Here is a 17,501-nt window from a genome sequence, read left to right on the forward strand (position 1 = left end):
ACATTTCTGAATTTACTGTGTGATACACTGTGATAACAGATGACAAGTCTGAAAATTAAAGGTGATTTATTTCCAGTTAGATCCCACTTTTGTGTTAATTCAATTAGGAATTGTCAGGTAGTGCGTCATCATAGATAAGAGGCTTGGTCATTATACAGAATAAATAAAACACAGGGAGGACAACGGTAATGTCTTTATGGCCTAATCAGTTTATTTAGCCAATTAAGTTTTTAAATAATTTTATGCTGCAGTATCATATATGAAAAGTGTTATTTTGTTAACATGCGTAAGAAAAAAAATACATACTCATTATGTATACATATTAGATATACATAACAACATTAATAAAAATGTTTTGTCAATAAAAAGTCTTTATTTTAAATGTGAAATAAATATTATTATAAACCACAGACCGTCTGTGTTGTGAACCAGGAACCCCGGCGTGATCGATGACGACATTCAAACTCAAAGTTCCCATTGGTTACTTGTTCACCGGAAGCAGACCGCGACTACCTACCTACTCTTCTCTCTGTGCTCCGTGGCATTTAGTCGCTGGAGCTGCCTTCGGTTCAGGTCTTCATGTGAAGCTTACAGGTGTGAACGGAAACACAAATAGAGAAAAATATGAAAAGGTGAGTAATAATTTTTTGATACTACTATTAGTAAAAAACCAGCTCTATTCGGTACTAATAACGAGAGCGCGACCAGAAGCTTTGTAAATCGATAAGTTAGCGACCAAGCCTTTTGCACTTCCGGTTTAGACTTTTCAAAATATTATCCAAGTTTTGTTGTGAACATAACGCTGACCGCAAGCTACACTACCTAGGGAAATTAAACTTTAGGATGAAATTTATGAAAATGTAATTATACATTGGTATGTCATAACTAAAGAGCATTTAAGTAGAATTGGACATGAAATGCAGTAGTAATAACTTCATCTCAGACAATTTATTAAATTGAAAGCTGATGTAACGTAATGAGTATGAGACAAAAATGTCAAATGTCTTAATAACTTGTGTTAGGTGTCCTCTTGGTTTTATGATGTCCAACTGTGATCAACATAATGTAGATTAAATACATCCTGTCATTGGACCAGCACATTTAGTGTTTATTTAATTATCCAGACACTTAATTTTGTTGAGGTTTTTCTTTGTAATCACCTTGCCAGAGAGCAGTATGTTAAAAAAATGAGTACATAAACAGTGAACAGATTTACATGTGCATTCAGAAGTTCAGAGAAAATCAAATCAAGTTACCAATCAAGGTTAGATTGCATTTTAGACTAATTCACACTTTGTGCAAAAAAAAAAAAATTCCCTATTTTGGGGGTTGTAGTGTAGCTTTCCTTTTCTTTTAATATCTGTTTTTGAGTGTAAAGCCAACAAAGATTTTGGGTCAAGCAGATAATATACTGAGGTAGTGATCTTTGTATGAGTTTATAATCTTCATCCAGTCTTATTGATTCTAAACTGCAAAAAATGTAAACTGCAAAAAAAAACCAAAAAAAAAACCAGAAAGTGGATTAGGATCAAAATGAACACTCTGCAGGATAACTTTTGTCTTTGCTGACCCAACTTACATGTGAGACATAAACAGAAACAAAATGTCACTTCCTGTTTGTGGTTGTGTGTAGGCTCAGGCTATGTTTAAAAAGGGGAATTAGCTGTTGCTTTCTTGGGTCTTTTTTTTTTTCTTTTGGACCCCTGTATCAAATTAATGTGCCATCAGCACAATGTGAAGACGTTGTGTCAACTATTTCTGTAATGTATCTGTAGCTGAATTATCATCAGCAGAATGATTTTTTTAAATAATTCACGTACACATTACAGTCTTAAAACTGTTCATTCTTTTTTTTTTTTTTTTAAATATATAATTTATGGAAATGTACACTAAATTCTTTTTGAATGATTTAGAAAAAAATCACCCCTCTCAAGCTTAGACGAATTCAATGACTACTTTGTGTGCTGTGAAGCTGGGTGGGTGAGAGGAAAAAAAGGAGGAGGAGAGCTGGTTTCCAACTCTGCCTCCTGGAACTTGGAGCCCTGTTGATTTTCATTACAGTTGTCTGGATGCTGATTTATGCTTGTGAGGCCAGGTGTAAACAGATTGTCAGAGAAGAAAAACTGCATCACTTTGCTTGCACAGGACTGAAGCTGTGTGAATTTCAGAGCTGAGGTGTAAATACTCTAAAAAGGCTGAAGATTTCCCTTCTGATTCTGTGGAATAGGGTTTAAAAAATATCCATGTACAGTTGTGCTCATATGTATTCATACCCTTTCATTAAAGAAAAGACTGAATTTACAACAGTCACTCAAATCAAGGGAGAATTAAAAAAGGAACAATAACTAAAAATTTGCTAAAAAAATAAATAAAATTAGTAACATAAGACACTGTGTTTTCATTTAATTGAGTTGAAAAAAGAAAAAACAAACAAACAAATTGGTCCTGGACAAATTAGAGCACTTTTCTGTTGAACAGTGGGACAAAATACCTGTCAACAGGTGCAGAAGTCTGACTGAGAGGAACAGAAAACACCTGACTGTAGTGGAAACATTAAAGGATTGTTCAACAAAATATTAGTTTATGAATGATGTAATACATTATCTTATTTGTTTGCTTTTTTTTTTTTTTTTTTTTTTTTTTTTTTTTTTTTTTTAAATCTATTGAACCAGAATTAGAAAATAATGGAATGATTTTCATAAAATTTATTTATTTATTACTTTAGTCAATTTCAGTTTATTTTACCTGCGATGGACTGGCGAGCTGTCCAGGGTGTACCCTGCCTGTCGCCCAAAGCCAGCTGGGATAGGCTCCAGCTTCCCCACGACCCTGAATTGGATTAAGCGGTTCAGAAAATGAATGAATGAAAAAGTTTATTTTACAGGCAGCTGTTTTTTTTCCTTCTTTAATGAAAGGCTATAAATGAATATGAGCACAACTGTATAATATATGTTTAATTCCTTAGTAAACTTCTTGTACACGTTTAGTTTGCTGCCATTGTAAAATGCCGTGCTTATATTTTGAAACAAAACCCATGAAAACCGGAAGTTGCTATTAAATAGTTTCCTTGGACGCTCGTGCACCAGTTTCATCTGTGCTGTTGTTTGATTGAGAACGACCCGCCTTGTGGCTAGCCGTCCAGGTGTTGCTAATTCCCGGTTGTGTCGGGTTTAAACGGAATCTTTAACATGTTACAGCCCAGCAGAGGCGGAACATAACCCCAACATGTTGGTGTGAGAATGCAACTGGAACTGGGAGATGGTTCACTGCAAAGGCTGTTTGCATGGCAACACAGTATGATAGCATAAACTGGAATTGACTGGGTATTTGCTGATCTTGATTTTTTTTTTTTTTTTTTTTTTTAATTGTGTTGAGATATATATATATATATATATATATATATATATATATATATATATATATATATATATATATATGAGAGAGAGAGTGAGGTGAGTCTTTATATGTCTGGCTTTTTATCTCATTTGTTATTTTCTTTTTCACAGGTAATCTGCATGGATTTAGACAGAGGCATTTTATGAACAAGCTGGAGCCAAAAGAAAAAAAATCCTTCCTTCATTAGTATAACTTAATGCATTTAGATAACAACTAAATGATGGGTACAAACATCTTTCTTGCAATGTGAGCTGAGGTAATTGGAAATGTAGACTTGCCAGCTCTAGGTCTTATGAGGACGTGATGCCCAGGCGGGGGTTGCCATTCCAGGGTCGGGTCCGCTGGCTCTTCCTGGGCCTCTTCCTGCTGCTGGTGTTGTTGCTGTTCGCATATCTGCTGGAGTGCACTCCACCAGCGGACGTCAGCCTGGTCCTGCCCGGCTTAGCGGGGGAGACCTATGGGAAGGAGTATTACCAGGCTCTGCTGCAGGAACAGGAGGAGCGACACCTAAACCGTGCTTCCAGTCTCAAACGGCAGATTGCTCAGCTCAAGCAGGAACTTCAGGAAATGAGTGAGAAACTGAAGCTCCTGCAAGACAAGAAGGACCCCCCAGGGGTGCAGGGTCTCGGAGAGAATAAAGACCAAGAGCCAGGAGACCTTTTGGAGTACCTGCACTCTCAGATTGATAAGGCTGAGGTCAATACAGGAGCACGTCTGCCAAGCGAGTATGCTCTCGTACCCTTTGAGAGTTTCACCTCATCTAAGGTGTACCAGTTAGAGATGGGGTTGACACGGCACCCAGAGGAGAAGCCGGTCCGTAAAGACCGTAGGGATGAGCTGGTGGAGGTCATTGAAGCTGCACTGGATATCATCAACAACCCTGATGAGGAGGACGGCGTGGAGGATGACACACCCATGCAGAGACAGACCTACACAGACGGCCACTTTACTGAAGGTATGAGCCGCATCCTCACAGTGCTGACCCATCATTTCTGAAACTTCTGTCTTCTCAGAATTGGGCTGTTTTTTATTTGGCAGGACTTTACCGGACAGAGCGAGACAAAGGGACACTTTATGAACTCTTCTTTGCCAAAGAGGATTCCAGCAGCTTTCGCCACGTCACGCTCTTCAGACCATTTGGCCCCATAATGAAAGTCAGGAGCACATCTGTGGAGACATCCGGAATGATTATTAACATCATTGTGCCATTGGCGGGCAGAGTTGACACTTTCTCACAGTTCTTACAAAACTTCAGGTGAGGACGGTTAGAAACAGTCTCCGTCTGAAACATGATCTGACATGCTTCGTTCAGACTGTTTTCAGACATGTCAGCCTAGACATGTCAGCCTGGTTTTCATCACTGTTGTGTAATAAGATTCAATCATGGGGGGAAAAAATCCTTTTGTTTTTTTTTGTTTAGGGAAGTGTGCATACAGGAGGACCGACGAGTTCATCTCACAGTGGTTTATTTTGGACAGGAAGGCCTGCAGGAGGTGAAGTCTTCTTTGGAAAAAATATCTAGGTTTGTCCTCTCACGTTTCTATTCATGCAAATTGCTGCTTCCGTTTAATTGTGTATCATTTGTTGAAACAAGTCTGTTGTGTCACAGGGAGGAGAACTTCTCCAATTACACTCTGATCCCAGTAGATGAGGAGTTTTCCCGCGGTCGAGGTTTGGACATCGGAGCACACGCGTGGAAGAAAGGCGACGTCTTAATGTTTTTCTGTGATGTGGATATTCATTTTACACTGGACTTCCTCAACACCTGCCGTCTTCACACTGCTCCTAGTAGGTGTTATCATGTGGTGGTCATTTTCTCTCTCGTTTCTGGCTGACGGTTACATGTCTTGTTTGATTTTATTTTTATAGACAAGAAAGTATTTTATCCGGTGGTGTTCAGTCTGTACAATCCTGCTATAGTTTATGGAAATACGGAGCTGGCTCCACCTGTTGAACTCCAGCTGGTAAGAAGTGTTAAGACATTTGAAAAATGGTTTAATTTTTCTTTTATTTAAAAATACTTAAGATTAAGAGCAATCCAGTGCTGACTTTAATAATTTGTCGCAGATTCACAAAAAAGACACGGGTTTCTGGAGAGATTTTGGGTTCGGGATGACTTGTCAATATCGTTCCGATTTCCTAAACATTGGTAAGAACTGAATATTTCCTTATAATGAAACACTTTCAGTTCTTTCGTGTTTATTTTTGTTTCCATTTTTTCTTAATGAATCTTAATTTTTTTATTCATCCAGGTGGGTTTGATCTTGAAGTGAAAGGCTGGGGTGTGGAAGACGTCCATCTTTACAGGAAGTATCTTCGGAGCGACATGATAGTGATCCGCACTCCGGTGTCGGGTCTCTTCCACCTGTGGCATGAGAAGCAGTGCGCGGACGAGCTGACACCAGAGCAGTACCGCATGTGCATCCAGTCCAAAGCCATGAACGAGGCCTCCCACCCTCATTTAGGCATGTTGGTTTTTCGGGAGGAGATTGAAGCTCACCTACGCAAGCAGGCCTTCAAGACTCCGAGCAAAACTGAGGACTAAGCAAGTCTCTGCATACCCAGCATTATTCCTACGTGACTGTGAGGTGATGATGTTGAGGCATTTCAGAAAAAAAGACATGTTTACATGGATCCTTCTGCATTTTACTTCACAGCTGCAGACAAATGAATGTACAAAAATAAGACATTGAGCAATGTGAAACTTCACAACTTGGTACAAGTCTACAGTTGGAAATGATCAATTAGCAATATTTACCTTGTAAAAGCAGTATTGTGTATCTTGGAGTAAGATTGACATTTATGCTACATTTTGAAATCTATCCAATAAGCATGCGGTTACTAACTTAAGAAACACAGATCTCTCAATAAGCCATCCTACTGCTCAAACAGCACCTTGCTTGTAGCTGTTTTTGTCTCCCCACCGCATTAGCTGCTTCACCTCTGAATGGGAACTCAGAAGATCTGTGCTGACTTAAAGGATTTCAGTATTCAAAAACAGTGTCAGAAATGGGCAGCAAGTGTTTGGATGTTTTTTTTTTTTTTAAGTGAAACTAGACAGATGCAAGAGGACGGATCTTCTTTATTTATTGAGTTCAAGAACAGCGAGAAATTGCACTCATAACGGTTTAAATCTAATTTGACCACTTAAGTATATGTTGAAGAACCTCAACTTCAGATCAAAGCAATGTCTTTACTGTTGACAGTATGGGGGCCATAATGTTCTTAGTATTATATTTATAGACTAGCTGACAGCAAGGTTAGGAAAAAGGGACCTTTTTTTTGTCAGTATTTTCTACTGTTATTGTAAAGTGATTGAGACTTTACCAAAAAACATTTTAATGAGGTAGTTTAACAATCTGAATTGATTTAAGGTACGATAGGTCTACAGTGACTGGTGTTTAAGGATAAGGGATACTGGACTGAAATCATACGTGACGTCAGTCTTGTAAATATTTACTAAATATTTGTTTAATCAGAAATTGATATTTATTTGGTTTGTGGCAACAAGCCCCAAAAGTAACATGACATTCTGACATAATTGTTTTGCATATGTTTTAAGCCGTTTCCACGGCAGCTGGTTGAACTCAGTCCATCTACAGAGAGCAGATGTTGCAGCTGAATGGTTTGCTCACAGTTTTGAGGTCAAATGCTCTGAAACACTTGCATGAAGACAGATGCTTTATTTTCCTCACAAAGGGAGGTAGTTCTTGCATCATATCTTGTACAGTAATTATTTTTTAAATCAATGTTTTTGCTAATACTCCAGCTTTTTGTACATAGTCTTTAAGTCTCCTCATATTACAGGACAAATGTGTCTTCCTCTAAGCAATACAAGTATTCATACAGAAAAAAAACTTGAGCAAGGTAATGATTTATTCTTAAGTTTTGGCCATGAAATAAAACTTACAGAACGCTGTGTTCACTGTTCCCATATTATTTCAGCCATTCAATAAGATCATACATGTTACAGTAAACTGTTTCTATAATTTATGCTATAAAATATCAAACTTATCAAGCATCTTTAAATCTAACTCATTTGTTTCTTAATTTAAGACAAATGGCGTAATACAAATGTATTGTTTACATTAAACTAGATTTTTAAAAAAAAAAAAAAAAAAAAAGCAAAATAGAAAAATCAACCAAAAAGCTAAGTGAAGTGACAAAGTAAACCAAATGGGAAAGGTTCAGACAGGCCTGTTTTCAGTGTATTAATGAGCCACAGGTTCAGGATGGATTCCCAAAGTCTTGTAGATCTCTTTGAGAATAAGCAGAGTTGTGTCTTCTGATTGCCTACAATAAAACAGAAGCAGTGAGCACCATTAAAATAAAGTAGCCATCATTCATTGTCAAACAGCAGGTAAAAAGTTCTTTCAGCTTGATTAGAGGATTCAGGCTTCTGCAAACTTAAAAAACAGCTTGAATTCTAGGTCACAAATGAGATGGAGCTGCAGTAGAAATTCAGTCAATTTACATCTAGATTTCCTCTTCTATATGAACGCTTAGTGCTCTTCACAAACATTTTTAATTAGCATTTACATTTTTCTATGATAATATCGGGTGTCATTGGTGACATTTCACCCCGTTTTATCAGGAAAAAGCCCACAATCTTAAGGGCCAAAAAGATTTATTGCTGAAATGCTGGCACCAGATATTCCAGCTGAAAGTACTACAAAGCATGATCACCATATCCCAGATACCCCTCTGTTACCTGGGTTGATTTACACAGACATTGAGGATCTGGACAAGTGATACTACGAAGCTGGTCATCAACTCACGCTCACATAAAAGGGTTGTCATTTGTGCCTCTGGCCAATCGCAAACCAGGGGGAAAAAAAAAAAAAACCTTATAGAGCAAATATTTTACTATGAAGAAGCTGACAATTATTCTTTAAAAATATAAGGAATTACACACATCATCCAGACTAAAAGCAACACTGTTGCCACAGCAACAGCGAGGAACGCTGACAGGAAACTGCCCACTCTTAATGTGTAAATTTGTGGCATGATACAAAATTAATTAAATGGACAATAGGCTATAAATGGGCACCACTCTGCTAACTCAATTTCACTTCATTCCAGCCCAGACGCTTCAGACAGCGCACTTCCTCAGTACCATTCAGTCCTTTTGAGCCTCAGCTCACCATGTCATCGCATTTAGTGTTGAAATATTAATTACTCACTGGCACGAGTAGTTGTGATTCCATAAATTCATGGTTCTGCATGTGTGAGCATCATTAAGTTCATTATTCCAGATGCATCCTTAAACAGAACTGGGAACAAGGCTTCATTTCTTTATCAAAAGGATATATCTATCGCTAAAAACGCCATTTCTCCTAATCGCCGCTTTCAAGATTTGCACACCAACGTTGTCAGAATGGGCGTGGCATTTTCCAGGAGAACTGACTGATTAGGAGGTGGTGCTTTTATACCGGCTGACCTCTTACACAGAACACTGCTGTTTCGGAGCAGGTTAGTCATTCAGCACAAGTTACCAGGTTATATACTTCAGTAAGAAATGAACCAGGGCTGTAGTACAGAAAACCGAGAGTTGACCCTGCAGTAACCTCGATAAGAGAAAATGCAACTTTGTAGTACAGGCCAATGGACAACCTCTGATGTTTCTTTATCTGTGGTCAGAGTGGTCAAAGCTCTTTTGCACGACCTACTTAACTAGAAAAGCACAAGGGCCAAAGTTCTAAAAAAACAAAAAAAAAAAAAAAAAATTCCTGGATCCAAACGGTGATCCGGATCACCACCAAAATTAAAATCAGTTCTTCCTTTTCATATTTCCAAAAGCTCCTGAAAATGTCATGACAATCCATCTGTAACTTTTTGAGTTATCTTTAACACAAATGAATGAACAGACAATCAAAAATAAACACTGGTGAAAACATAAATTCTTTACCCAGATGTTCGTAATGTTTTTGCTGATTTAGTAGAAACTATAAAGTTGTCCATTAAATCTTCAGCTTCGGTACTGAAGCCAGGGGGATAAAGTTGTTATATATATATATATATATATATATATATATATATATATATATATATGTTTTTATACCTTTTTTAGTTAATAGATCTGAATGACTTTGTCTTATGCGGTGAGTCAGTTTACTGCACATATGTGGAAATGTACATTTAATACTATTTTTAGATTTAGAAAAGTTACTTTAATCATAATGTGAAATTCTGTCATTTTTAGTTCTTGATAGGTGTAATTAAAATTAAAGCTTAAAATTTTGTTATGTTTTGTAAAAGTTGTTATGCATGTGTAAATGAGTAAATACAAATATTAAAAACAATGTATGTAAATGAAATAAGTTCAAATATATTTATATGGATAAAATATAAAGAATGTTTCATTCACATAAAGTTAATAACATTTTATAATTATAAAATTATATATAATTTTAGAAAAGAAAGTTGCAAAATGTACATGATTTTAAAGAATAAAGTATGTAAATAAATAAAATAAGAAAATTACATAAAAGTGTAGTAGGCAAAGTATTATTGAAGCTTTTCCCCAAAAAATTTGGAGTTATTAACGTTTTCTTAAAGGATGGGTAACTAAATGTAAACAACTTGAAAACATATTTTTACTTCGTCTCCCTTATAAAAAAAAAAAAAAAAAAAAAAGGGGGGGGGGGGGGGGGTTATTATATGTTATTATGAAGTTATTTTACTGTTCCAGTTCAAAAGTGGCCCCTGATTTAAAGTGTGAATTGACATGCCTGGGTTAGGGGGTGCCAGGCTTAAACATTACAGAAAGTACCATGTTGAAAAAGTTTGAAAACATCTGCTTTAACTGATTAAATATTTGCTGATTTCTATCAATAATTATAATAAATCATCTCCAGCTGAGGAGGAGACATTAACTGAAATGAAGCTTATGTACCAGTAGCACAGATGACTCTGGAGGGCAAACAGATATTCATTAAAACTCTCGATGGGCTTCTCCTGCAGGACGTAGTCGATCCGATTCCCTCCGTTTAACATCCCGATCTTCACTTGAGGCTCTTCGTCTCTCTGTGGCTCTGGGCTGTCGGAAATTTTATGCTCTGCAACGAACCAGCACAGCATTGTTATTCCTGCACAGTACAGAAATACCTTTTCTTAAGGTCACATATCTGGGAAACTCACCCTCCTGCACATGCTTCTCCTCCTCTTCAATCTGATTGGCTACAATGGCCAATTCAGCCTGCAGAGCAGAGGAGGTGTGAGCCCGAGCAAACTCATTGAGCGTCTGCCAAGCGCTCTTCAGCGAGCTAATGAAGCCCTGCTTCAGGTCAGAGCCCATCCTGGAAAGACTCTCTTTGAGTTCTGAAACACAGAGAGCAGCTGCTTCATCCATCAGTGTGACACAGCTTCTCAGAGGTGAGTTTGTGTTCACATTTACTATACAAACAGGTATTAGGATCACAAGAGGAAAGCTCTAAATACAGCCATGAACACACTCAACAAATTGAGGATGTGTTCAGATAAAACTGTTCAGGTCATGTTCAGAGTTCTTCCAGACTCCTGATCAGAGAGCAAATGTTAACAGGCCCTCAGACAAGCCAGGATTCAGTAATGCTAGACTTAGTTTAAGCTCCTAGGGGTGTCCAGCTCTGGTCCTCAAGGGCCACAATCCTGCAGGTTTCCCATGCATCCCTGCTCCAAACCACCTCAAATTAATCAGTCATTGTGCAGAACTTCATAGGTTGCTGGATCCATTCAGTGTTAGCAAGGTATGTTGGAACAGAGATACATTGAAAACCTGCAGTACTGCAGCCCTCAACGTCCAACTTTGGACACTATGAAGAATACTATTTGGATTTTTTTTCTATTAAGTCTCATCAAACTCACTTTTCTCTTGGTTTTATCTCATTTGTCATTAAAACAGTGGAAATGTCATTTTTTGAAAAAAAAAATCTATCATACCAAGATGAAGTCTCTTCCTTCCTTTGTAATGTGGGATCAAAACTGGCTTCAGGTCCAAGTCTGGTATTATCATGGGCTCAATCCTGTACGCCACTGGGTCCAACTAAAAGAAAGTTTTTTTTATTAACAAATAAAACTGAGCTTTAAATAACTTAAATAAAATGTTTTTGGTCTTTTAAGAGACAAGCAACAAGACTTGGTCTTAATGCTGCTGTTATTCCATAAGATAACTAGATTTAATGCCTTTCCTAGGATAAGAAAAGTCTAGACTTGCAATTTCTGATTTCTGAGCATTTAACAGTTAATTAGCAGCAACTCCTTCAGGGTATACTGTAAATACTGGAAGAAGCTGCATACTGGGTGATAGATATTGAAGAATCCTTTGCATGTGGGCAGCTGAAATGCTTCTTCGATCTTCTCCAGTCCTCGGACTGTCAAAAACATGCCGATTGGAGAACCCAGGGCAAAAAAATTCACTGGTTCAAAGTCCAGTGAGTGGTACACCACTGATACCTGTAGAGCCAACAGACAACCATTAGTTTTTACCTAAAATAAGGTTTACCAGCTGTTAAAAGTTCCCCTCTGATCATTTTACCTGTCCAGTTCCAGTTTCAAAGTAATTGTAGTCGACATGTACAGAGGACACGGTGTTGCCCACTGGAAGCTTCTTTGTGGCAACATCAGCAACAGGTGGTGCTACAACCTGGCTCTCCTCTCTGACTTCTGCTTTCTTTTCCTGCGCTGCCTGACACGCAGCCTGCACATATAAAACCATCATAGACAAAAAAATGTTGCTCATGCCATCACGTTCAAGAATCATGGACGGCTAAGAGACAAACTTGCCTGCCGGTTCACTCGCTCCTTAACAAACTTGGCGATCTTTTTCCTGGGGCCCAGAGGGATTCCCATCTCTTTCAGGTCTTCAATGGTGCACATGAGCTGGAAGCAAACACAGAAAGAACAAAGCTGGTAATAAATCTTTAAAAGTTATGTGCAAACACATCAAAGAACCATGTTTCATCAAAGTACTTCCTAAATTTGACTCTTTTCTAATAATATTTGTCTTGCACATCGTGTTATATCGCATCTCTTAAACTAGTACCTGTAGGAAAAGATCATGCAGCTACAAATAAGCAAAATATCCTTACAAAAGATTCAATGTCAATCTTCTCTTCATCAAATGTCCCCTTGTACTCAGACAGGCCCAAATGTTGCAGCACAGTAGCAAGATCCTCAAATTCCTCCTCCTCCTCTTTGGGCTGCTCCTCCACAGCTGGAGGACTGACTGCACTGTTCCCCTGAGGAACAGCAGTGGATGCCTGATTTGAAAAGGAAGATTTACTATTACCACATGTATTTTAACCAGAGCGATACTTTACGTCAGTCACTGCATGAACTGTGCACTGTATTACTTTACAAGGAAGTCAATTTAGAGCTTACTTGATCAAAAGAAAAATTCAGCTGTTTCATCAGAGTCTGTTGGATATGGTATCATTTACTCTGACTGAAAGGTCCTAAATCAGGTTTTAGCATTTGGTTTGTGACACCAAAAACTTCTCATATGCACACAGCAAAATAAGTGAAAAAGCAGGCTTAGCTCCAAGTATCACTTTGAAAAGAAAACAACACAGTAAACACACTTTACACATATTTAGCTCTCCGTTTTAAATATGACAAGATTGAGCTGAACCCTTGATTAGTTTGGTAGCTGAGAACTGGTTGACTATGACAGCCTATTTAAACAATTTCTAATTAGCTTGTGTGTGTGACCTGATTCGCCTCTCCATTAGCAGTGGGTTTGGGTGGCATGACCAGTGCTGAGGAAACGGTCTTCTGATTGGAAAGCAAATCGAAAAGAATCAAGGAGCCTGTGAGTAAAAAAAAGTGAAAAATGAAGAACAGAGTAAAAGAGAAACAAATGAACCAGCAGTCTTTTAGGCAACAAACAAGTTTCTTACCCAAGCTATGTCCAGCTACTGACACTCCTCCTCTGTAGTCTGGGTTCCTTGTCATGAACAAGGCATAAAGTCTGTTCATCTCTAAAGCAACTGTGTCAATGATGGTCTGGCAGTAAGTTGGACTGTTGTAGAAAAGCACATCTAACAAAGTCTCATTTGTAAAGTGACGTAAACGTCCAGTGCTGGGTAAGGTGATCTTCTTTATCCTCCTAAAAAGACAAAAAAAACCAAAAAAAAACATCATGATTATTGCTGACTAACAAGGCAAGAGTGTTTTAGTCATTTCTCAGGACCACAATTCAATACTTCGGCTATAAACATCCATTTTGATTGTGTGTAAAAGAAAAGGAGCCAAAAGACTTGTTTTGCCATGAAAGATTAATGGACACATAGCTGCAAAAAATGCAGACATAATGTAGAAAAATCAATATTGAGATTTTAGGACTTGATGTGGAATCATTAAAAATTAATTCAGACAATATAAGAGAAGTTTTAGAAGTTAGATCTGGTGATAAACTTTATTTGTACTAAAAAAAAAAATGAAAAAAGGTTACAGAGAAAGATACAATGAATTAGTCATTGCTCCACTAGGGTATCATCTGTGTATCAATGTGTGGGACTTCTTATCTCTCTGTACCAGCAAACATGCAGAGAAAAGACTGTATGTAACTGAGAACAAGCAGGTGGCGTTGGACATTTTTCCACAAATGCATACCTTGAGAAAATTTGTTAGAAAAAAAAAAAAAAAGAAAAAAACTTTGTAATTTATTAGAGGCGTTAGAATATTTTAAAGTCGTCCATGTCATTGTAATCCTAAGGCAACTAGAATATTTCTATTTTTATATATATATAAGATATTTCAGCTCCCATCTAAAAGCGTTCATTCAAGAAGCCGTTCAGGTTTCTTTATTCAAACTTTCAGGATTTTAATACAAGTCTACTGAAGTCAGCACCTAGTGGCCATCAATGGCATTTCACATTAAGATATTTTCCTCTTACAAACACAAATAAACCACAGTCTAACGATGATGAAATGCATCCAAATCACAGGCAACAAGCTACTGCTGTAAACAATGTCACTGGAGCACCACAGAGGTATTAATCTCCAGCTTTAAATAGCCTCAAATAAATGCTCTGGACTCAGTTTTACTCAAGCTGACCAATGAGATTTACAAATGACAAATAGGTGTATTGTTACCTTCAGTATTTTAAAGATTAGTTAACAACATAAAAGACAGAGTTAAGTCTTTTATTTTCAGTAAAATGAGCTCCTTCTGTACAAATATACTAGTCTGGATGTCATGATGTGACTGTTTTACCACCATTTACAGATTCAGTATGTTTCCTAATTACATGGAAACAACTCTTCAAGCTATTTTGAGTTTAAGTGAATAGTCATACAGAGTTTCATTACAAGAAACGTACTCACAACATCCACACTTTTCAGTGAATAAAAGTAAGATTCAAAATGTCCTCACCTGTCCACTCCTGTGGCATCTCCATGTAAAGCCGTGTGCCACTGGACAGGTAAGAACTCCACTCGACTAACAGTGTGCTCATCCAGTGACTTCTTAAAGTGACTGTGAAGCAGCTTCAGAGACACACTACGGAAGTCATCCACTGAAAGCACAAAGTGTCTCATTTATACAGGTGCTTTAATGAATAAAATTATCAGAGTTTGAGTGTGATACTCACCACACTCAATCATGCTTCTAAACCTCAGGTCACACACGGGACCGATCCCATGAACCATAAACACAAGATGATCCACTGTGGTGAGCTCACCTGGAAGCAGATGCACATTAACAGTATTGTCATGTTAACCACTCAGCGTGCATAACATCATACCTGAAAAACACGTCATCTACAAGCAGATGCTACGTCTAAATGTAGTTTTTCCTTCTAAAATCCTTCCATACTTTTGAAAAATTTATGTATATCCATTTCCATTACATTAAATTAATGTACAGAGGAATCTGACTACCATCTGGCACTTCATCAAGATCATCATCGATCCCTCTCTTCACCACTCTGGGCCTGGTCTGTCCATCCTGAGTTGTGCCCCACTCGTCTGGCATTGAGGAGGGCTGAAACTGCACTATGACCTACAGAAGCAAACAGATCAATCTTTACCACCAATAAAACCAAAATGAAAGAGTAATTAGACCACTTAACACTTGGAAGATGTTGGCTTACTTTTGGATTGTGCATGACAATAGTTTCTCCTGATGGAAACTCAAGCCTGCGATGCCACTGGTTGCTAGAGACAGCTTTCTTATACTCTGCCTGAAATTGCCATTTTAGAGTGTGTTATTTACCTTGATAACCTATAACTAACACAAAGCATTACCGTGCAGTGAATAAATTATGACATAAAACATAGAATTGTAATATAATGCAATAAAAATGACTAAATGTGATGTAAAAGACTGCTTCGTTGCTGGACAAACCTCCAGCTTGTCGCTAAACTCCTCGGAGTATGGAACAAAGCGACTATCAGTGTCCCCTTTGTAGAACCAGGAGCAGCGGCGGACTTCTGTAGGCTCCTCCTCCCAGTACACTGCAGTACGCACACGGTCATAGAGCCGCACATCATAACGCCCACCATCTGTGCGTACAATCACATTCTCTGGGTCTGGCTGAACTGGAAGATAATTTAAAAAAAAAAAAAAAAACATATCTAAAGCGATTCATTACACAATTATGTAAGGTAATCAGTTCTTGATCAATAAACATTGTCGTACCAGAATTGTAAGTCTCCTCAAGTTGAAGGGAATCAATGATACTGAAAGGAAGCCAGACACTCTTTGACTCCACTGGCTTGCAGTAAAACCAGTGAGGTTGAACTGGTTCATACACGTTGTAGTTGAGCGGCATCATGGGACCTGCAGGAACTACTGCTCCAGTCGTGGGGGGTGGAGGCAGAGATCCTTGAACGTGCGTGGGAGGAGGCTAAAGAGAGAATATTGCGATCTATTTTATATGCCAATTATAAATCCACGTGCCATTTTTGATGCAAATCCAGTTATCTAATACAGACTGGTCTGATGCTAAGATTTACCTACCTTTGTAAACGTAGGTCCTGATGGAGGGAACATCTGTGGAGGAGAACTGAGAGAGTAAGGATGCTGCTGAGGTGTATGTGTTGGTGGCAGGACCTCTGGAGCTGGAATGTAAGGACTGGCTCTGCTACTGGTGGGGGTGTGCCGGTACGGATTGTGACTCTGCATCTGCATTTGAGGAGGTGGTGTCATCGTGGTTGGAGGAGGAGTATGATGTCCAATGGGGCTCTGGTAAATTGTACTGCCATACATGGAAGGAAGAGGGTTTGTGTGCGAGCCTGCAGATTGTGGTGGCACAGTCATGTTGATGCTGCTGGGAACAGAAACAGGTCCTGTTGTGGTCGGGGCAGCAGAGAGCGCTGGTGGTGGGCATGGTGACTGGCCTATGGATGCAAATGGGTCTGAGGTGGTTACAGGGCTGGAGAAGTAACTAAATGTAGAGGAGGCTGCAGGTCCATTCCCAGAAGTTTGGCCAAGAAAACTGTCTTCCTCTCCAACATCAGTGGAGTCATCTGATGACAAAAAGATGAAGGAAAACTCTTTAAATCACTGTAACAATTTACATGCCAAAAAAGCAGTAGGAAGCCATGATTAATGGTAACCTCATCATATTATATATAAATTTGTGGAGGGTAGATAAATACCCCTTATACTTCTCCTTAGCACAATGTCACATAAGGATGCAGAAGGATGGAGCCACTAGCAGGAATTTACAGAAAATGCTTTGCAATTTGATCTTCTAAAACAAATGTAAAAGAAAACATCAAACAGTAAACAGCCCTGCCCAAATATATTAAAGTTAAATGGGCTAATATGACTTACAAACATCCAGCTACTCCCATATTGTTCCTTCCTCTTTTACAGCTTAGAACAGCTGAGAGCAGCAAATGAGTCGGCTGCTAGCTAGCTTAGCACGCTAACGACCTTACTTGATGTTTGAGACAATAACTAAGTCGGTATTTCAACTTACCTCCTGACAACACCGACGGACCAGTGGCCTGACTCACTGGCATGAAAGGTAAATTGAAGTTAAATTCCGGAGCGGCACTAAACAATAAATTTGCACTGCTGTTGGGCACATTATTATTTTTTCTATCTGCCATTTTCCCCTAAAATTACACGTAGCCACAGCCGGAGCAGGCTGGCGTTACATGCTCAGCTGTCA

General features: G+C 38.4%; 2 protein-coding genes across 2 annotated transcripts; one reads left to right on the forward strand and one right to left on the reverse strand.

Moving 5' to 3' along the window:
- The first annotated feature begins 567 nt into the window (after positions 1-567).
- Positions 568-6,067, forward strand: csgalnact2 (chondroitin sulfate N-acetylgalactosaminyltransferase 2). The gene is made up of 8 exons (XM_079248621.1): positions 568-632; positions 3,507-4,351; positions 4,435-4,651; positions 4,817-4,918; positions 5,006-5,184; positions 5,266-5,360; positions 5,464-5,545; positions 5,649-6,067. Exons 2-8 carry the CDS (start codon positions 3,700-3,702, stop codon positions 5,939-5,941), a joined length of 1,620 nt encoding a protein of 539 aa, XP_079104747.1. The 5' UTR covers positions 568-632; positions 3,507-3,699; the 3' UTR covers positions 5,942-6,067.
- Positions 6,068-6,092: 25 nt separating this feature from the next.
- Positions 6,093-17,442, reverse strand: sec23ip (SEC23 interacting protein). Its single transcript, XM_079248620.1, has 18 exons — positions 17,307-17,442; positions 16,340-16,848; positions 16,019-16,226; positions 15,725-15,918; positions 15,471-15,560; positions 15,259-15,379; positions 14,970-15,059; positions 14,753-14,894; positions 13,275-13,483; positions 13,087-13,184; positions 12,465-12,635; positions 12,160-12,255; positions 11,912-12,073; positions 11,674-11,829; positions 11,317-11,419; positions 10,537-10,716; positions 10,292-10,454; positions 6,093-7,689 (listed from the first exon to the last, which is right to left on the reverse strand). The coding sequence occupies exons 1-18, from the start codon at positions 17,437-17,439 to the stop codon at positions 7,608-7,610; spliced, it is 2,907 nt and encodes a 968-aa protein (XP_079104746.1). The 5' UTR covers positions 17,440-17,442; the 3' UTR covers positions 6,093-7,607.
- Positions 17,443-17,501: the final 59 nt, after the last annotated feature.

Source organism: Telmatherina bonti (assembly GCF_933228915.1).
Source record: "Telmatherina bonti genome assembly, chromosome: 11".
Classification (NCBI taxonomy): domain Eukaryota; kingdom Metazoa; phylum Chordata; class Actinopteri; order Atheriniformes; family Telmatherinidae; genus Telmatherina; species Telmatherina bonti.

Excerpts from the sequence above, each read along its gene's own strand:
- csgalnact2 (XM_079248621.1), top strand. The coding sequence starts at position 3,700 with ATGCCCAGGCGGGGGTTGCCATTCCAGGGTCGGGTCCGCTGGCTCTTC. Across the intron at positions 4,352-4,434 it reads AGACGGCCACTTTACTGAAG|GACTTTACCGGACAGAGCGA; the intron begins GTATGAGCCGCA and ends TTTATTTGGCAG. Across the intron at positions 5,546-5,648 it reads TTCCGATTTCCTAAACATTG|GTGGGTTTGATCTTGAAGTG; the intron begins GTAAGAACTGAA and ends TTATTCATCCAG.
- sec23ip (XM_079248620.1), bottom strand. The coding sequence starts at position 17,439 with ATGGCAGATAGAAAAAATAATAATGTGCCCAACAGCAGTGCAAATTTA. Across the intron at positions 16,227-16,339 it reads CAGGACCTACGTTTACAAAG|CCTCCTCCCACGCACGTTCA; the intron begins GTAGGTAAATCT and ends TTCTCTCTTTAG. Across the intron at positions 7,690-10,291 it reads CAGAGTCATCTGTGCTACTG|GCAATCAGAAGACACAACTC; the intron begins GTACATAAGCTT and ends GTTTTATTGTAG.